At 46.1% G+C, this 21,778-nt stretch overlaps 1 protein-coding gene across 1 annotated transcript in view; it reads left to right on the top strand.

The window, feature by feature from the left end:
• The window catches only part of LOC119453820 (integrator complex subunit 7-like), an 84,876-nt gene that overhangs the window by 60,393 nt on the left and 2,705 nt on the right, over nucleotides 1-21,778 (top strand). The window contains exons 14-18 of the mRNA XM_037715861.2: nucleotides 1,893-1,996; nucleotides 2,420-2,488; nucleotides 9,000-9,150; nucleotides 12,668-12,766; nucleotides 16,787-16,984. Coding sequence (XP_037571789.1) covers nucleotides 1,893-1,996; nucleotides 2,420-2,488; nucleotides 9,000-9,150; nucleotides 12,668-12,766; nucleotides 16,787-16,984 — 621 coding nt within the window. The remainder of the gene's footprint in view (nucleotides 1-1,892; nucleotides 1,997-2,419; nucleotides 2,489-8,999; nucleotides 9,151-12,667; nucleotides 12,767-16,786; nucleotides 16,985-21,778) is intronic.

Consider the following 21,778-nt stretch of genomic DNA (forward strand, 5'->3'; position numbering starts at 1 on the left):
ACACCATCACATCTTAATAGTCATAGTTGGAAATGCATAATTCCCACCTTAGTACAGCTTCGCTGATCTTCCATCTCCACCCCAATGGAAGCGCTGACAGTTTCTTGCTCCGTTTTTATATATCAAGTTAGCCCTTTTAGGTAAAAAAGTTTGCTCTTGCAGTTGTCAGTTGTGATATTTTTGCACACATATTTAGGCTATTGCCTTTTAACTTTCACTATGTGAGGTATCTGAGTGTCCTCGTTTCAACAAGGTTTAAGGGAGTGTACGTTCAACTTGTCATCTCCATTGTCATCCCATCTATCCTGCGTCATTGCATCGCGCTTCCATTTTCCCTATCCTGACACTGAAATGCAGAAGTACTCTCATTAGAAGCAACTGCTGCATATTTACTCAGTATGTTTTTATGTGTGACAGGGTTCATAACTTTGACCTTAGGTGAAGCAGGCACCAGATTCGTGATTTTGCCTTGCTGATATTTCGTCGTGAAAGTGTTCAGTGTAAAGGAACCTGCATGGTGGACACGGAGAAGGGACACAGTGCGCACACAGTACTAACTTCTAACGACATCTTATTTTCAGGGGACAGCATAATTTATAATACCACTTATAAAGTAACCGTTTATAGTTCAGAACTGGCTACAACGCGGCCTTTTCTGACTCCCGTTTACCCTCCCATAGAACCCCATATATACGCATACCGCTTACAGTGCAGCCACGCAAAATGAAATACCGGTTATAATGTGGCTTCTGCGGGAAAATCTCACCGACAAGCGAGGTAGCGAGCACGCTTGTCAACAAGGGGACGAGGAGCATGAGTCAACATGCGGAGGAGGAGCATGAGACGCAGAACAAACGAACGAAAAAAGCATAAAATAACAGCGGCGGACGCGCGGTGATTGCCTAGGCAACAGAGAAGCCTTTTGCTTGGCTCTGCTTATCAGCGGTGCACTTTCAACTGAACGCGGCTTCAGTTTCTGTGCGCCCGTCGCGATGCACCTCGTGAAGTGCAGATATCGCACGTGAGATGCTGTCAGTTTGAGCAGTGTTCTACAAATTTAGTTGAGAGCTATTAGGCTTTATGTGCACTTCTCAGCTTCCGCCGTTGGTACCAATGTGCGCACATACAAACTTGGTAGGCATTTGCAGTATTTGCCGCGGCTGATTGCTTGAAGAACCAAACTTCGCTTCGTACGCATTACTGTCAGTTCAGCCTGTGCACGTGATTGCATGTGTAGTATCTATGTGATCGTCCATGGGTACGAACATAGTATCAAGGGCGAGCTTCCCACGATGGCATGCCGGTCAGTGACCAAAGTTGTGGTTTGGTGCTGAATCAACAAAATGCGTTGCATTAGCTGTACGACACATGGAAAGCAGAGAAATCACTCTGATAACGAAAGTGAGGGCACGGGCAACCCTCGAATGTTGGCAACTGGTTCCGCGGCTGCCATGTTTTCAACACTGTGCATACCCCGATTAGTCCGAGAAATAATATGAGACACTGTACTGCGCCTGAAATTTCGGTTGCGTTTTTATTATTATTATTATTATTATTATTATTATTATTATTATTACTTTGCTTCGTGCAAAAACCGCGGGTATTTGGACATTAACCTTTCAACGTTCGTGAATTTCGGTGGATGCAGAATTCCTGGTCGCATGCTTCGATTCTCAGATACGTGCGGCTGCTTGGTCTACATGTTTGGAATATATGCAGGCCTTGAAAATCGTTGTTTGGGTTATAGTGCGGTACCACTTATGTTGCGGATGTTCGCGACTCCAGGACTTAAATTATGAGCAGTCTACACTGTACTTGTACATCTTAAACATTCTGCTCCTTGACATTGACCATGTTAGTCATCCCATTTGTTCTTTTCTTTATGTCCGCAGCTGCGCAAGTGTTCCCGTGACTTCAAGTCCCTCGCCGACCAGTACGGGGTGCTGTACCAGACGTTGTTTGACGCAGACCCGGGCACCCTGCGCAACGTCCAACTGTATCCTTGCCTGGCTGACAGTTGAGCAAATTCCTTGCTCAACTGTCTGAAATTCCTTGTAGGCTGTCTGAAACATTCTCAAAGGGACCATTGTGTGTGCAGTCGTTATCTAATGCAGCTTGCCTAGGTCTTCTTGATCTAAAGGTAGTGTGATAGACGAGGACAAAGGAATAAAACAAAGGGAAGTGCTACTGTCAGCGTTATTGGTTAGGCCTAGCACATCACCACAAGCCTCTCTCAATGATTTCTAGTTAACCCATTCTCACGCCAGCTGAATCATCTGTAAATCTGCAAATTTTCTAGTCTGATCATACCACCTATTTCTCCACTGTTCTTGACTGCGTTTCCCTAAAAGACCACCGTTTATCTGCGCTGTGATGGCATGCTGTATGTTTGGCCCCTTGACCCCTGATCCTAAACCAGGTTGCAGCAGAACGCCCTGCTGGTCATGCAGGCCATCGACCGCATCTCCCAGTACAATCAGGGCATCAAGTGAGTCCTCTAGTTTGACATCCTGCACAACATCCAGGGCGCCTATCAGGAAGAAAATCTAAAAGCAAAGAAAAGAAAATTTGCTTCCTAATTGCAAAGAATATTTAGTAATAGCTGTACTGCTTGCTCATTATAGTGCACAATTTTTTCTTCATTTGACCCACTGGGCATTTCTCACTGATGAAAGTGAAGGCACTGAAACAAGTCAGCTGATAGAATCTCAAATTCTGACCCATCTGCTTCATTTTGTCTGTGATAGCTGTACCGACTAATCGCACGTGTTAAAGCTTGCATAGTTCATTTGTAGTATTCACTACACTTCTGTTAATTCAACTCCAGTTAATTTCATTTTTTGGTAATTCAATCTCAACTGAAAGTCCCAGCCGGCAGCCATGCATTTCTATGGGTCAAACTTTGATTATATCCATCCTGAAATTGGCCTTTGTCAGAGAATTCAAACTTGACTGGTCAATGGTGACTCCAACAGCGGCAACATTTGTCTTGGCGGCACTTGGAGTACGGAGAATGGATTGCGCACACATCATTTCCCATCAAAGAGAGTTATTTTTGCCCTGCCGGAGGAAGATTTCAATGAAAAAAATGTTAGCTCACAAGGAATTACCGTATTTATTCGATTATAAGACGGTCATAATTGTAAGGCGAGGGTGCAGTTTGGAGAGGCAAGAAAAAAAAAAGCTTAAGTATGCACACTAATATAAGGCAACATAGTGTAGTCAATGGATTATTCAGTCTCGGCAGGGATTGCCTGAAATGCTGAATTACTAACACTGCCAGAACACGAAATGGTGACTATGAAATTGGGGGGGAAGGGAGCTTCACCGCACGGAGTGTGAGTTATCTGATAATTTTTTTTTTTTTGGGTGTAGCATCATGCGCTACCCTAAAGCCACACTATGAGAAGAAATTCGTAATGCCGTGAAGCCACACCTAAAGGCAAAATTCACGTACAAGGTGGGGGGTGACATTGAGGTTAAGGATTCCGAGAAAAAAAAAACTTGCTTTATATTCGAATAAATATGGTATTACAGTGTTTACCTAATTTTAAAGTACGCTTTTCTTTTTGAAGAAATTCATGTTTGGGTGGTGCAAGCCTATGCAAAAAACCGCATTACTGGCTTATCATATCAAAGGAAGCCAACAAATAAAGACACCAAGGACAACATCAGGGAAATTACTTGTACTTACTAATTGAATTAAAGAAATGATATATTAATGGAAATGAAAGTGGATGAAAAAACAACTTGCCGCAGGTGGGAGCGATCCCACGTCTTCGCATTATACATGCGATGCTCTTACCATTGAGTTACCACGGCGCCATTTTCCCATCCACTTTCCAGGGTATTTATGTCTTACAACTAGAACTAACCGTAGGCATCACGAGTATGTGATCTTTTTGGGTGAAGGCAACGGGTCAATAAACCCGCATATGCTACCTGAAGGCATCAATGTTGTCGGATTCAAGCCCTCATTATGTAATGAAGGAGAAGAAAGGGAACCGAGGGGCCCGATTTTTATTAATCATATCGTAAGAAGCCAACAAACAATGACACCAAGGACAACATACGCAGTGCTGAAGGCACACTCAAGAGGAGGGAGACATATATATTGATACGTGTACTTGTTTCTTTCTCGGGTGACCACTTTTCACCGGCTAACAAATGTTAAACGTTATCGCTCACCCGACGAATGGACACATCATCACAGGAAGATACCTCGCTTGATGTGAACTTATGGCTGTGAGCATCATGGAGAGGACCAACAGACACCAGAATGTGTCGCACAAAGTACACACGGAACCAAACTCAAACTGCATGGAGTGCTTCTAACTGTACTTGTTTACACCCATAAACGATGTCATGCGGTTCCGGAATTTAAAAAAAAAATTTCGCAGTTTCGCCCGAAAGGTGAAGCATCAATTGCGATAGCAATTTAGTAGAGAGCTATTTGTCACATGTAAGAGGCCGCCCGTGGCGAGAGAAGAGGACGAAGAAGTTCGTGGAGCGTTCCGAACGGCGTGAGCGCGCGAGGCACGCGAACCGAGGTGTAATCCGCAAGAGAGAAGCATTGAAGCAGTATTATCGACGTGGCTCTTGAGCTGGAAGGTCGCCTCGTCAGCCATGCTCTGACGGGAGAGCGGAGGGCCCGGCCACGAAGTCGTGAGACTGGCAAGGCCCAGGTGTAGCTGTAGTCCTCAGAGACTTCCGGACGAAGCTCCTGGGACCGGCCACTGCTGCTCACGGTGGTTCCGGTCTTCTTCTCGAGAATCCCTCTTCCTCAGCCCAGCCCGTTCAACCGATAATCACCGGGGCACCGGGCCACCTCGCAGATCGTCGGAGGGCGAAGAACACTTCATTAGGCAAGTGACACATCAGCGGCGGCTACCGGAGCTCCAGCCACGCACTCGGCCAGGTCAACGGAACCGCGAGTCGTCGGCAATTTACGGCATCAGCGACAACCCGAACGAACAAGATGCGAGGCCTAACCCGGCGAGTGACACATCAGCGGCGGCTACCGGGGCACCAGCCACGTTCCCGGCCAGGTCGACGGAACCGCGAGGTGTCGGCAACTATGGCACCCGCAATGCTTCGGACGAGATCGACGTGGACTCTACAAGAACTTCAAACTGACGTAAGAATCCGCACTTCCCTGATTGCGACGCAGTTAGGCCGAATCCAGGGTGGCCAGACTCTGACGAGTCTGCGCTAGGACTGACTGAGAGACTTCAAGGCGGAGCTAGGCTCCGAAACTGAGATAGTTCTGTTTAAGTAGTTTGTAGTTAATCTGAGTTTGTTGTTTGAGTTCGAGTGAAGACTTTTGTTGAATTATAGTTTTAGTTTATGTGCCACGTGCCTTTACCGTCTTTGTACATATGAAATCCTTGTTTGCTGTGCTGCCAGTCGTGTCTCCTCCATCGAGAGTAGCGCATGTATGCAACTCTCCGCCTCCCAAGTAGAAGGTGACACTATTCGGAGTAGGGATAGTAGTTTTATCGGCTGCATAAACTTGGACACATTTGCTTACTAACTGAATTAACAAGCGTGGTGTCAGCGCGCACAAGCAAACGTGAATAGATTACACTGAAGGACCGCAGACAACGACTGTCAAAACACTGGCAGCAAGCAGAGTCGCGGTAGCGGGCGAAGGTTCATGCGGTCTATCGCTTCAACAGAAACTGAGCGGCAAATGCACAGCACATACAAAGGTCAGAGCCGTGTGGAGATAAGAGATGGTGCGGGCGACCGCCACAGTCGGGCAAAGTACGAGCGCGGTTGTTGGCAGAGTGAAAGCTGTGCCCCCGCCCCCTCCCTCCCGCGCTGCCTTCCCGCTTTCTTGCTTACGCGTGGGAGATTGAGTGGCCAGTTCCCCTTGCGTCCGGTTGCAAGATACGCATTTGGTGCCGTAGCAGCGTCGCCCCGCCTCCCTCCCTCCCTCCCATACCCCCACGGCCTTTCGCGCGACGGTCGCTTTTGCTTTCCGTCGTTCGTTCGCTCTCTGTGATAGCACGCGGCCCCCCCGCGCTTTTGCTCGCGCATACAGCACGCAGCGACGATTTTATCGCCCTTGGACTGTATACGGAACCTCACGGCGACGACGACGGCAGAAATTCGGTTGAAGTGACCATATGATTGCCATCGCAATAAAAAATGATTTGATAAAAAGGTGGCTATCTGGTGAAACCGGGCCTAAACCTGTGAGTGCTTTCCTGCATTGGGCTGTTCCAGCACTGCCGCTCGAATCCGGCAACATTGATGCCTTCAGGTAGCATGTGTGGGTTTATTGACCAGTTGCCATCACCTAAAAAAGATCACGTACTCGTGATGCCTGTGGCAGAAAGGATGTTCCACATCCGCCATGAAGGTTTGTGAGTGGTGGCGCTGGCTAACACTCCCAAGGTTAGTTCTAGTTGTAAAACATAAATACCCCGGAGAGTGGATGGGAAAACGGTGCCACGGTAGCTCAATGGCAAGAGCATTGCACGCATAATGCAAAGACGTGGAATTGTTCCCCACCTATGGCAAGTTGTTTTTTCATCCACTTTTATTTTCATTTATCGTTTCTTTAATTCATTTAGTAAGCACAAGTAATTTCGCCTATGTTGTCCTTGGTGTCATTGTTTGTTGGCTTCTTATGATATTATTAATAAAATCCGGCCCCTCGGTTCCCTTTCTTCTCGTTCATTACTGGCTTATGCAACAGCCTGCTGTCAGAGCCAAACTAGCCAGTGTCATCGCCATTTTACCATCACAAGATGACAATGGCTGACAGTGGTTGCCAATGGATCATAATGTCATCATAAGATGTCGCCATATATTACGACAGAACAAGTTCTCGCACAGCATGATGATGATGATGACGCACTTCTTTGAGCCTGATTACAAAAGCACATTCAAACAATAAGTTATTTTACATGTTAAGCTGGTGACAACAAGTTGGATCACGTTTTCTTGGCATTCCGGACAAGGGCGTGCATCACAGGTCAAACTAGCGAAATGGTTATTCTAGGTGTGGGTCATCATCCCGTTTCATATTGTTGCAGATACGTTTGATAAATGCAAAATATTAAACATGCTATGGACTGTACGGAGGACGACATGTTGTGGTTTTTCATAGACAGCGATAAAGTGCTGTCCGAGAGTGATGGACATTTACTAATACATTTTCATTCTGTGAAGGTAACGTCTGGTTAAATTTTGTTTAATGCCATAATCGGAGGCATGCCACTATGTTTTTCTTGCTAAAAAATCGGGTGCATGTTAAATTTCTATGTTGTTTATTAATCCTAATGTCATATGCGGCCGTCGGCCTATCCTATTCGGAGTCAGATGTTCTTCACCATCATACAAGCATCTTTACAGCAGAGGCGTATGCACTATGGTGCGCTGCGAAACACATCAAGCAGTTAAAACTACATAAGGCGGTCATATACACAGACTCGTTAAGCGTCATTAAAACATTGATGTCATGCTGCAAACATAGAAATCCAGTAATTGTAGATCTTTTCTCTCTCCTATGTACTATTTATGCTTCTGGCGAACATGTAACGGTATGCTGGGTGCCTGGACACAGAGGTATTGAAGGTAGCGTGCTAGCAGACCAAATGGCAACTTCCTTAGATACAAAATCTTGCAACACGTCCATAGCTGTTCCAGTTATAGACCTGAAGCCATATTTGCGGAACAATCTCCGAACCTACTGGCAACATGAGTGGGACGCTGAAATCCTTAAGCTTCACGTGGTTAAGCCACATTTAGGGTACTGGCCATCACTGGCCAACTCAAGACGAAGTGATGTCCTATTCTCTCGTCTCAGAATAGGGCACACTTATGGTACACATAGTTTTTTGCTGACTGGCGGTGAACCTCCAATGTGTAGTAGATGTGAGGACACCCTCAGTGTTCAGCATGTCCTCCTGGAACGTCGCGAAACACAAACCGAGAGGAAAAGACACTTCCCTTTAGCATATAGGCAGTGTATACCGCTTCACCTGGCACTGTTTCTAGGCAGAGAACCACTATTCGAAATGAAATCCGTTTTAGCCTTCTTGAATGACGTCTATACCCTCAACCTATTCTGTCCAAGAAATTCGTAGCACGGCCTCCTGCGAGAGGCCGCTGTTGCGATGTGAACCCTTGTTTATAGCACATGCCTCTGGGCCCTTGTACTCAAGGGACCCAGTGAGGCTCTAGTGCTATTTCATTTTTTTAAATACATCTTATGCTCTCACAACCTCGTTACACATCTCATACTCATAGCATACCCCACGTCAGTCACTGTCATATTTTTAATTCCTATATATTTTAAGCAATTTACAGCTCTGAGTTTTAGGCCTCTATAGAGCCACATCACATGAACCATTAGTCCATTGAGCACTCATCATTACTGCCTTGGCGCTCTTTGGCCACACTTGGCCCTTGCACCATCAAACGCCACATATCATCATCATTAATCCTAATGTCATATTTACGTGTTGTTTTCTGCTTTGAACCCATAAAAAGTGGGGGTATACGTTCGATTCAAGAACTTGGTAGAATCGGGCCAAATGTACTTGCCATAGGAATCAGCAATGTGTATTGGTGTGTTTTCTGCTTCTTTTTTCATTCAACCCACCGAATAATTTACTCATTGGTACCGTCGTGTTATAATTAACGGAAGTCGGCTGTACCTGCCGTGGTTGCTCAATGGCTGTGGTGTTGGGCTGCTGAGCACGAGGTCGCATGATCGAATCCCGGCCACCGCGGCCGCATTTCGATGGAGGCGGAATGCAAATACGGCCGTGTGCTTGCGTTGTAGCGCACGTTAAAGAATCCCAGGTGGTCAAAATTAATCCGGAGCCCTCCACTACGGCGTGCCTCATAATCAGAACTGGTTTTGGCACGTAAAACCTCAGAAAGAAGAAGTGGTGTATTCACATTGATTGAATATTTCATTATTCCATAGTAGTGGTGCAGCTTATTGTTTCGATGCCCGCCGTTGTGCTCTTCATCTTCAGCTCGAGCGAGGAAGGTGGCAGCCTGATGTGGATGGAGCAACAGCCGAGCTCCGGCTCCACCTCGCTCAGCGAGCACCGGCTCCTCGAGGCGGCACACCGGGGGCTGCTCTGGCTGCGCGACCTGCGCCACCAGAACACCCTCACACCACAGGTGAGGCTTTTCTGTGCACTCTAGAAAAAAAAAAGTCTACACCCTCTGGGGTGTATCTTCTCCCCGAACTATAATCGTCACCCGTCTGGCTTACATTTCCTTTCTTAAAAACTATGCGCTGTCTACTTTTCTCTCGGGATGTCACGCCGATGATGCGCATGTCGTTCGTGAGCTGGAAGTACAGAGCTCACGGGGTTGAGGAAAAGAAAGACACTCGAGATAGATGATGATTATTAAGGGTGCCAAAAGGGTGCAAGCTTTTCTTGTAGCGTAGTGGCATCTTCAGGGCCAACGACTCCATGGTTGGTTTTGTACATAGAACCATTAATTCTTGTAGCACAAGGACGTGCCGCTCCATGCTCTGTCGTGTACTCTGCGCATAGGACAGCGTGTTCACTTGTGAGCGTACTCTCTCCACACTGATTTCACAGACGTGGGATAGAGTGTGAGTGAGTGACGAAGGCTGTGATCGGACGTGGCTATGTACAAGCATGAGTGCTGCCGGTTAATGCGAGTGTATCAATAAAAGTCAGTGACGATGAGTCTGAGGGGATGTAGTGTGAACGTGAGTTGGCAAGTCTGAGTGGATGCGGGTACAAACGTTTATTTGGAAAGCTGAATTTGCTATCTATGCCCAACATTTACGAAAATATGTTAATACGAAGCTATACAACCAGTGTTAAAAAAAAGCAACAACACCTTAAAACGTATATCTAACTTGGTACCAAAGCATAAAACGGTCAATACAAGGAGCTTGGAAATGTGGGCATTACCGAGGTGTAGAACAAATTATACCTATCAAATGCTACGTTTTCGACTTCCTTACCATTTAAACAAGGCAAACATAACATAATGCTTTATTTTTTGTGCTAGTATAAACATGTATATAAATACAAGTGCATATGCAAACATTCTTTCTTTGATGCAGTGTATTTCTTGTATAATAATTATTTTTGTTTTCCCTTTGTACTATGCGTGTCAAGACCTTCTGCATATGAAGCTGTATAAAATATTACATATATTGTGTCCCATAGAAGCTTTTATAAAGCTTTTGTATAAAGCTTGTGTATATAGTGTTGCATTTTTTGTGACTGTTGTTCAGTTTTTTTTTTTTTTTTTGGTAATGAATTGTGTAAGTACTAGCTGTACTTCTAAAAAAATTACTCAATATGTATGTCATATGCTTTACGTTATGTGCTTTACTTCCTCATGGTAATCCTGGTAATGGCTTCACAGTTAGTGTGGACATTCTATTTTTCTACAGTTAAACCTGGATATAACGAAATTGACAAATTCCCGAATAACTTTGTTATAAAGAGGATTTCATTATATGCAGGTTCGGCACCAAAATTCGAAAGAGAAACGCTTACCGTATGTACTCTCGCTCAAGATTTACTCCCAATACACTAAAGTTGCGATGAACAAAAAAAGTCCCAGTTTCGCCCGAAAGGCGAAGCATCGATTGCGACAGCAAATTAGCAGACGAAGTAAGGATACAAAGTAAGGGTAGTACAGTCAAACCTCGTTAATACGTACCCGCTTAATGCGTACTTGTGGTTTAAACGTAGTCACAAAGATTCCCCCACCCAGCCCCATTGAACCCCATGTATTGGCTGACCGCTTAAGCCGTAGTCGCTCATTGCCCACCAAACGGTTAGTGCGTACTATTTTTCTTGTTCTACACGCATAGGCACAAAATCGGCAAAATCTCATGTGCGCAGACGTTCGATTCTCGAGTTGCGACGCCGGACGACAGTCGCCAGCGATAGTAAACTTACAACATGGCCACCATGACGTATTTCCTGCTTGTACAGCTGTTGCCGATTGCCGCACACAAAAGCATGGCCTTAGAGATAAGTTCCCGGTAACACGGAGAAGCTGCCGGTAGGAGGTGCGAATTTGCTATCGCCGTCGGTGTAGTAACCGCGCAGAAGCACATTTTACTGTGAAGCGCATTTGTGCCGTCACCGTGAACGTCTCTTTGAGGTTCCGTGTAAAGTCCAAACACGGCAACATCGTCGCCGCGCGCCGTATGCGGTGTGTGCGAGTGAAAGCTTGCGGGGGTCAGCCGACTCAATCTCCCGCGCGCGAGGGAGAAGGGGGAGGGGCGGAGGCGAGCGCGCTTCTGCGCTAGGCACGGTGGGGGAGGCGAGAAAGGGAAGCGTTTACTTCGGCGGCGGCCACCGTATCTTGAAAGCAATCTGCGATGTGGAAAAAGTGTGTGCCCACGCAGGCTTATCTTCAAAGCGAACTGCAGACAAGGTCAATATCTTGCATTTCTTCGTCGAAGCACTCATCCTTGGAATGTCACACCAGTTACTGGATGCGTGGACACGTGTCGTTTCGCACAAGCGCGAGGCATCGGACACGAAGAGCGAGCGACACGATCACGTCGTAGTAGGGTGCCTCGATCCGCGCTACTCCGTCGGGAGGCGGCGCTGACATCGAGGCACCCTACGTCGTAGCATCTTATAGTGTCACCTAGTGTCATGTTAGTGAAGTGAAGCGCAGAGACTTGCGCAGTAACCAAAGAGTGACGCTGCCAGCGCGTTGAAAAAAAAAAACACATTTTTTTTTTCCTTCGGCAACATCAACAGGAAAAGGAGAGTGCCGGCTTGGCGGGCTAGGCCAACTGCAGCAAGTGGCTGGATCAGGTTTAATGAAGGCAGGGGGAAAGGTCACGCCTGCGGCGGCAAGATCGCCGGGTCGAGGGGTGCAGGCCCGCCTCGCGCATGCTCGCATGCACGCACACGTGCGCTCGCTCTCGCCTTGCAGTCCCCGTGAATTCGAGTGCGCCAAGCGCGCCGCCGCTTCGCATTCCGTAGTGGCGAAGAAGGTGCTTCCGATTGCTGCTCGCACAAAAATGACAAAATTTGGGGCGAAATCTCTAGGTTGTCGGCGGAGAAAATTCGTTATTTCGAAGGGGTCTCCCGCTGCCGCTTCGTTACGTGGAGGTCTCAAATACATGTGCTTCTATGGAGTAACGGTGGGGAATAGAAAAACTTATATCCAGGAACTCGTTATATGGAGATTCGTTATAAGCAGGTTCAACTGTATTTTCTTGTGTTAAACTGTGTTTATCCTTTGTTGTTTTGTTGCTGCCTTTAAAACGGGGCCATGGACCACGTCATGCCTTGCTGGCTTTTTGTCCACGGTCCTCAACGTCGGTTGTATGTTGGAATAAATTTTGATTTGATAGATTTGATTTGATTGATTTGAATATAAGTGCTGGTGAGGTTGAGTAGATGTTAGTATGAACATGGGCGGGTGAGGGTGAATAGAAAGAAGCAACTGTGAATGTGTGTGAGTGTACGCAAGTATGTCTGTGCACGAGTAAGAGCAGGAGTGAGAGTGTTGAATGCAAGTGAGTACACTGCTCTAAAGAATATGGGTGAGTAAGGATGAGTATCCACTTATTCTGTTGACTTGTGCCTCTGGGACACACAGCTTAGCTTTCCTTAGCAAGCTCAGTGGCATAAAGGGACGACTGTCTCCATTCTTTGTGTCGCACGAGCAGCAGGTGCAGCTGGTGGAACGGCTGAGCCAGGAGCTGGTGCTGGTGGCCCCGTGCTTGCCACGCTTCTTCTTCCAAGCCCTGCAGGCTACCACAATCAAGGTACTGGGCATCAACCACATGCTTCCATTCACAAGTTTTTTGAAGCAATACAACCGTGGCTACAGGCAGCATAAAACAGGCCAGAAGACAAGTGACAAACAATACGAGCGCATAGCTGCCAACTCTCCTTAATTTTCGGAAAGTTTACAAATTTGCCTATGAATGTTGCATGAAGTTTTATGGGGAAAAGGTGTGCAAGGCATCCTTCTGCTGTGAAATGCCGGCAGAGAAGTAATTGGCACAGCTCATCCTTGTGATCGGCCACCAGTGCTGCATGGACACCGCAGATTTCATAGCGCAGAAGCATGAGGAAGAAAAATAGTGCTACCATTAAAAAGCAACACACAGTGAGGCAGTTGTTTATCCTGGCCCTCGCCTTCATTGTCAAGGCAAGAACGTTGTTACCCCCCCCCCCCCCCCCCCCCAAAAAAAAAAGCTCTTTCAAATACCTTGTACTGCATTTTCTTTATCAAGCTATACAACCAGCATGGCTCGCAGTTTAAATGGATTGCAAGCGGTGTAGCTGGGATGCTAATGAATGCAAAGCTTTCCTAAACTCTGGAAAAAAAAAATAATTGTAAGCAGAGTGGACGCTTGTTTCTTCTGTAGCTTAGAAGCACTGCGTACGTGAGAGGGCACCTAGAGGCTCAGCTGAAGGTGAATTTGGGCCACACACCAAATCAGTTGTGCGCAATTTCACGAAGTATGCACTGCACAGCATCTGCTATGGCAAAAGTTCAAATGTAAATTCCGTATCACTTTTTAACCTCTTTTATGCATAAATGTTGTTAATAGCTATTTCCAGGCACTTGTATATCACAACAAGGGATGTGCAAATATTCAAAATTTTTAGTAAAAATAAATTATCTTCACAGTTTCATTCGTTATTCTAAACTGTTGAATAATTCATTTATGTTAGTACAGTCAATAGCCACAGAGATATGTTTGGTGTATCTTGGTACAGTAGACTCATTAATTCGATTGGTTATTTCAATTTATTGGTTAGTTCAATCGCGACTGAGGGTCCTACACCTACTAGGCATCAAACAGTCAGTCAGCGACTGTATTAGACAATTCTGCTGATTGAATGTATACTTGAGGCATGTGCAAAAAAAATTTCCTTTACTATAACTGATACTGGGTCTGGTCCCACATTTTTTGTATTGTTACAGCAGAAGAGTACTCCATTGAATTGAAGCATGACCAATCAAATTTTATACTTACTGTACATACACGATTCTAACATGCCCCCAGTTTTCCGAGATATAAAGTAAGAAAAAAAGGTGCACTTGAATGTAATATGCACCCGATCTAATTTGTTTAAATGTAAAGCATGCTCCCCACGTTTGCACTCACAAGAAACTAGACATGCAGATTTTACCTTCACGAAAGTGGTGTGTCGTCATCACCATTTGCGCTTCGTTGGCCACAGATACCAAGCACTCGGGTGCGGTATATGTTATAGCGATTACGTTTAGAGATACTGCTATCATGTTCACGAGATTTTTCGTGCCTCTGCATTGAACTTGTTGAAGTATGCGGCCGAGATCATTGCTGGCACTGTGCGAATATAGCAAACTTGGCACATCGCCAGAAATTGTGTCAGCCATATGCACCTATGCATCCTGTGCGGAGTCGTGCAAAATCTCCGAAAGTGATTGACCGTCGAGCACAAAATGAACCCACAGCCATGCCCGCAGCAACCTTCACGAAAATGTGCTCTGTCAGCTTGATGCTGCATCTGGCAGCTCTGATGGTAGGCTATTGCCAAAGTCACGACGGCAGTTAATTCGATTGTCATGCACAGACAAATTTCGGACCCATTCCTTTGGAAAAAAGTGTGCGTTAGATTCATGTCAATGCTGTACTTTATATCCAATTCGTTATACCCATGTTTTTATATAGAGGTTTGACTCATTAAGTATTTCACTCAATATTCAAAGGTAATTTTTCTAGAATATACAATTTAATTACTAAAATCTCACCATGTAATTTTTGCATTGCATAAAGCATGGTAGTATTCTGTAACAGTGATCATGTTTTCGATAGTACACACATAAGGCTGTGATTAACCCTTTGAAGGTCGAATTATTTTGAAAAAAACTTTCCCAGATGGTAAAATTACTTTATTGCGGATATTGTATGTACAAAATGTATAAAGTCGGGAATAAATAGTGAAAAAAAATTAGAGACAGTATTTTGATGTCGGCATCGCTCAGAACTCCAAATGTTCAATAATATTTCAGAGTGTGGTATTCCTTGAAACACGGTTCTACGCACAGCACCTTATCGCAGTCTGCACACCAAAAACGCGTGTCTGTTCTCCTCTTGGGGCGACGAATTGTGTTGGCACTGTCGGTGTCAAGAGAACGGGCAGTGCGTTCGGCCACATTGCCGCTTTGCCGTGCATCTGAAGAACTCCACGGAAACTCAGTAAACAAGGAGAGCAAGAATACCTCGTGAGCGGCGGTGATAAACAAGCTAAGAGCAGCGCCAATAAAGGTAGAAATAGCTTCCGCCGCATCTGCAAGATAGTGCCGACAAAGAGAAAACTCACGTTTCGTGTGCCTCCGTTGCGATCATTCGGCGGAACCGAAACCGCGTAAGCGCGTTACCGCAGAGAGCGAGAATACCTCATGATCGGCGCTGACAAACAAGCTAAGACAGCGCCAATCAAGATAGAAATCAACTTCCGCCGCCCCTGCAAGAGAGTGCCGACAGAGAGAAAACTCACGTTTGTCGCACCTCCGTTGCGATCACGCGGCGCAACCGAAACCGCGTAAGCGCGTTGCCGCAGAGAGCGAGAATACCTCGTGAGCGGCGCTGATAAACATGCTAAGACAGCGTCAATCAAGATAGAAATCAACTTCCGCCGCCCCTGCAAGAGAGTGCCGTCAGAGAGAAATCACGTTTCGCGCGCCTCCGTTGCGATCACGCGGTGAAACCGAAACCGCGAAAGGGGTGTTGGCGCAGTCTGGGCGACGCACGCGCTGAAACTAGAAATCAGTTCTGTTTATCTCCGCAAGAAGGTAGCACAAATGTCAAACGCTTCTTGTAAGTCCTAAAAGGTGGCAGCACCTCCCGGTGAGCATGCATCGTCATTATGGCGCGAAATTTCAAACGGAGGATCGAAACCGTACCCGTACGGCAAAGACCTTGCGGGACAGAAAACCGCCGCCGTACGGATACGGCAAAAACCTTCAAAGGGTTAAGCTGTTGTGCTCTATGGATTTCATTTCTGTTGCACCAAGAGATAACATAGCTTGTAAGCCATGACCTGACACGACGGCAGCTCTCCCCTTCACGACAGGCACAGCCAAACGTCGAGCTCACGTATATGAAAGTCTGGCGACATTCTTAGACGATGCTTGGATTACCCAGCACCTCACATTCTACTGTGCATGGCTGTGTGACCGTGCAGAATGTGCACCAAAAAAGCAGGGCCATCGAGTCCACGGAACTCGCGTCTCTCTTTTTCTGCTCATCTTCCAAACTCGTTACTGCTGAATTCATTCCACTGCCTTGCCCCTTACTCACAACAAAATCTCTTTACCATTGCTTGGCCTTGGAACAGTTCAGGTGCCTTTAACGCAGGAGGCAGTTGTAGTTCCCATGACTGCACATCTTTCTCTTCTCCACTTCTGCCACCATGTGTTTCTTTCTCTCCATTTTCTTTGTCTTCATTAATATGCAATCAATAAATCAATTCATTAGGTGTCTAGTTATACGTTGCTGAGGTGCCATCATCTTGTGGTTTCATGCTTTATGGCAAAGTCTTACCAGTACTTGCATACCTCCATTGACTTATTGTAGCGCGCAAATTGAACAAAGGACAGGGGCCGAGCAACGCAGACTTTTGTTCAATTTGTGCACTGCATTAAGTCAGTGGAGCATCAAAGAGCCCAACCTGTGCGTTGCATACTTAACTTTGTGCCAAGCCTTGGCATGGCTTTACATGAATATCTGTACGGCCATGTCACGTGATTGTCCCTTGACCCGCTGTGCCGTGCTTACACGCAGCTGGCAGTGTCTCCCCAGCAGAAAGGCACGGGTGAGCCCCTGTTCCTGGCACAGCAGGCACAGCTGGCGCTGCGAGTCGAGGGCGTGGTGCAGCACCGGTCACCACCGGGGTCACCCGCCCGCACCGTCCACAAGGTGCTTGTCTCCCTCACCACAACGCCACCCGGCCGGAGCCAGAACGCTGCATCGGACACCAAGGTTGGCTGCGCACTAATATTTTTCGCAATAGCAAATACCTACAGAGACTCCACAGCGACCTAAATTCTCCACAAGGAAAGCAGAAAATTGCCTACCTATCAAGAAAGGGGTCAGGCAAAGAGGCTCAATGTCTCCAGTGCTATTCACTGCATGCTTAAAAGGCAAGGAGTAGGAGTGAGAATCAATGGTGATTATCTGAGCAATGTGCAGTTCGCAGATGACATTGTCTTGTTCAGCAACACTGGGGATGAATTGCAACAAATGATTGAAAGCCTTAACCGAGAAAGTGTAAGAGCGAGGTTGAAGATTACGTAATATGCAGAAGACAAAGGTAATGGTCAATAGCCTGCCGAAAAGAACAAGAATTCACGATTGGCAGTCAGCCTTTAGAGTCTGTGCAAGAGTACATTTATCTAGGTTAGTTATTCACACAGAACCCTGATCTTGAGAAGTAGGTATGGTCAGTAATTTCTTTTTTTCGATTAACGATTAATCATTCATCGTTTTAGCCTTTAATCACTTAATCACTTTCGATGCAGCATTTTTCATAGATTAATTGATTAATCAAAATTTTTGCTGGGCACATTAGAAAAAGTTAAACGCAGTTATATCTACTTTTGTACGACCAAAATTTAAAGTTTGTCAGGTGGAACCAAGTTAGAAATACAAGTGTATAAAGTTTGATAAAGAATAATCTTTAATTTGTTGAAGGCTAAATAGAGTTGGCACTAGTGGCCTTTGAAAAGATAAGCAAGATATGTTATTAAATATATATGTTATTAGAATTAAAAAAAGCACATGGCACTAATGAATCCCTGTACAGCACAGTTAAACAAGGAATAAGAAAAAAGTGAAAAGTGAAGTCCAACTAAAATATGTAAGAAATTGCAGTATGCGCAGGGGAAAAGAAAATTACTGGTTTAGCATTATAAGAAACATGCTCTTTTCTACAAGGCGAAAGAATGTCAATTGGCTGGGATGTTTGGGTGAAGCCGACACCTTCTTTGAATGGCCACACAACCAGCATGCGAGAAAAGATGCTCGGATGCGATAGATTTGTTGGAATCGACAGGAACTCCATCCCTATGTCAAATACATGCTCCAAACTGTCACGAATGCTGTGCCACGCCTTTAGTGGACTGGGAGTGACGCGACGATCGATGCCTGGGTCGCTATAGTGTGCCTTGAATTGCAAGGACATTTCAAGCCTCCGGCTTCGGGTGGCATGTGCGGTGTGGGTGAAGAGAGGGGAAGCACACGGCTCGGCATCACTTGGGACTAGGATTAACGGTCGATCGTCGCTCTACCACACCTGCTTCATGCTCTGCCATTCTAGTACGATTTCGAAATTTTCACGCCACTCCTGTCAAACTCTAGAATCTAAACGATTAATCGGTCATGTCTAATCGATTAAGTGAAAGGTAGACATCAGTGAAGATTAATCGTATTGCAGGATACTTTTAATCGATTAATTGTTCATTGATATTGCCAACCCTAGTGACAAGGAAATTTACCGAAGAATAAGGATGGGGTTGGACAGCATACAGCAGGCATTAACAGGTCATGACCAGCAGCTTACCACTGTGCTTGAAATGAATAGTGTAAAATCATTGCATTCTACCGTTACTATAACATACAAGGCAGAAACTTGAAGGTTAACAAAGAAGCTTGAGAAGAAGTTAAACGACTGTGAAGCGAGTGATGGAACGAAAAATTTTAGGTGTAGCATGAAGAGATAGGAAGACAGCAGTGTGGATTTGAGAGCGAACAAGATATTCTAGTTGAGATTAAGAGGGGAAAATGATGATGGGCATTCTGTGTAATGTGTACGGCAGATAACTGGTAGACCATTGCAGTTACAGAATGGATGCCAGGGAAGAGAAGCACAGTCGAAGACAGCAGGGAATTAGGTGGTGCGATGAAGTTAAGAAATATGTAGGCGTAACTTGAAATCAGGTAGCGCAAGGCAGCTTTAATTGGAGATCGCTGGCAGAGGCCTTCATCCTGCAATGGACATATAGGCAGATGGAGGATGATGATGATTTTTCTCATTTTCCCCCAAAGTGCGTTTCCGGTATAGATACTTCTAATAATGGCATTCTTGGTGTGATGAGAGGGCAGTGGTATGGGTGAGCACCAGTTGCACGGATAGTCTGTAGATGGTAGCAGTGCGCATGCTGTTGTTATCGTGCCGAACACAGGATAGGACTACGTGTGAGGAGAACAGTGAGACACATGAGAGCAATCTTGGCATTAAGTTGGGAACAAAGGATGGTTGTGTAAATGCAGCACCTGTGACCCCGTTGTTGATGCTAACACTGGATCACACAACTTCACTGCGTATGTATGTTCCACATTTATGCAGATTTTGTTTGGCTGGTGTACTTCATAGGTGACAGAATATGCACTAACTCAAAAGCAGACAAATCACCAGCATTTTCGGCACGAACGCTAGGTGTAGAGCACCATGTTATCAGGCTACTGTGGTGGCTTCGTTACAGTTTATACCTCCACCAGCGCTGCTTGAGTGCTGCCAGTTACAGTTGTCTGTATTATCAAGGCGCTGTCCCAGGTGTACACCATTTATTTGTGTAGGCACAGCTGCTATGTGCTGCATCAACTAGCAATTTCTCGCAGTCGTTAATTGCCATCTGTGCCAGCAAAACGCTCTCGTAAGAAAAAAAACTGAGTTGGGAATTGGTCACTGCTACCGAAAAATTTAGCGTGATGGAATCAAGCTCACCCTAGCAATGCCTGCATTAGATCTGAATAATCATGGCAAAGTAATCGTGGGTTCCTGCATTTAGCGAAAGTCCTTCAAACTTTCAGCAGGAACTGTTCCAGCATACGCATGGACAGACACAGCAGCCACAGCCATTGAAGCTACTTTTTCAATGTGGCATTTCCACAGCATAAATGTGCATAATTTAACGGGCTCTGTGATGTGGTGTCTGCCATACTCCATCATTAAACATGGCAATGCCCTTTGAAGCAGTGTGCTCAACACTGAATGTATGCTAGCCTTCATACCGGATCATGTGGCTGAAAGTGTTTTGTTTTCAGCCCTGTCAGCTGCTCTTGTGCTACCTGCCAACTAGGCTTTTACGAATATTGCTCTTTGGTTCGAAGCGAAGTTTAAGTGAATAGTAATTAGTAGGGGTGTGCAAATGTTCACGCTCCCCTAGTAATTAGTGATGAATAATTGTAAAGTTCCCAGGTTGGCAGGTATGCTTATAGGCAGTATACACGAAAAATAAAGTATGTTCATTTTATCTGATATTAGATAAGCATATATTTATACAGTCGAACCCACTTATTACAACATTCAAGTGCCACAAAAATTCCGTTGTTATAACCGATAATTGTTACAACTGGGTTGCATGCAAAAAAATCAAAATAGGGGAATGGAAGAGCTGTTGTGAGAAAACTATAATGGCAGGGAGGTCAGTGCCCCCTCCCACCATCTTCCGCCATCCAGCTGCTGATTGTGTTGACTCGTTTAATTATTCAACTCTGCTTCCTGCGCTTTCCAATCATGTTTAACAAGCCGCGACTGTCAGCGTTCCCAGAATGACACTGCTATAACAACTACAAAGCGGGCTGACGGGCGGCAAGTGACATGCGAGCTCTGCCAAGGCATCTTTGGTGGCCTCAAAAGGGGTCTTTTAAAAAATGCGAGAAGGTTGCCGAAGCAGCCTTTCAGCTTGAGAAATCCAGAAGAAACGCTGGGGTGAGATAGCCACAAGCATCTCGCCACGCACAATCGGCGTCACCCTTGTGTAGAGCGCGGGAGCGGGAGCTGCTGGGCATGTTTGCACCCAGCAGCTACCGTTTGCGACGTCGCTGGCTGGCTCTGGAGTGCCTTGGTAGCCGCCGGTCCCGCACTCTGCAGAAGGGTGATGCCGATTCCACTGGCTTGCACGAGAAAACCCCTTGTCTGTCGGCTTTGCTTGCTTTACGTGAAGCTTGCCAACATCCTTCTCTCGCGAAGGTCCCTCGCCAAAACGAAGCCTCGGGAGGGGCTGAATCATATGCAGGGCCTCCTGTCAGGACAACGTTGAGGCAGACTGCCCTACCGCGTCATGGCTGCCGTCGCTATCCGATGCAAGCACATTCAAGACGATAGCCTCATCGGTTAAAAGCACTTCTTCTCCAAATCTATAGCGGTGCGCTTTCTTTTCACCGGCAACGTCGTGCATTGCCGATGATCAGTGAGCGGATCAGCCATCCTTTCAGGGGCAAGTCAAACGAGGCTGAGAAACCACGTAGCCCGGAACGACTTCAACCAAGAAAGACAAGCACGGAGCGACTTAATTCGTTGGCAGAATTACACAGAATGAGGGGCCAGCGCGCAATCGGGGAGCAGCGGCCTAGACCCCGGGCGCCCGCGATATCGGCTATAAGCGCAGTTGGCGTGGTCCATTCGTGTTTCGGAGGGCGGCGCGGTGTAGAGCTTCCTGTTCGGAGGGGTGGAAGGGCTAAGGGAGAGAGGCGCGCGAGGCTGGCGATGCGGAGAAGGCTGGAAAACAGCGCACGACGGCGTGCAGCGGCTGGAATTTTTTTCTTTTCAAGGATTTCGGATTCCATTCACCTTCGGCGTGGACACCCAGTAGCCAGACTTCATCGTTATTACTGATGATGGGTGCATTGTAGTAAGTGGGTTACCATAGAAAACTTACAAAAGTTGACGGTGCAGCAGATTCTCGTTGTTATAACTGATATATTGTTAAAACCGGTATCTATATAAGTGACTGTATTACATGGCGATGTTGTGGCGACACATTTGTGATTCAC

This window comes from Dermacentor silvarum, chromosome 5, assembly GCF_013339745.2.
Source record: "Dermacentor silvarum isolate Dsil-2018 chromosome 5, BIME_Dsil_1.4, whole genome shotgun sequence".
NCBI classification, from domain to species: domain Eukaryota; kingdom Metazoa; phylum Arthropoda; class Arachnida; order Ixodida; family Ixodidae; genus Dermacentor; species Dermacentor silvarum.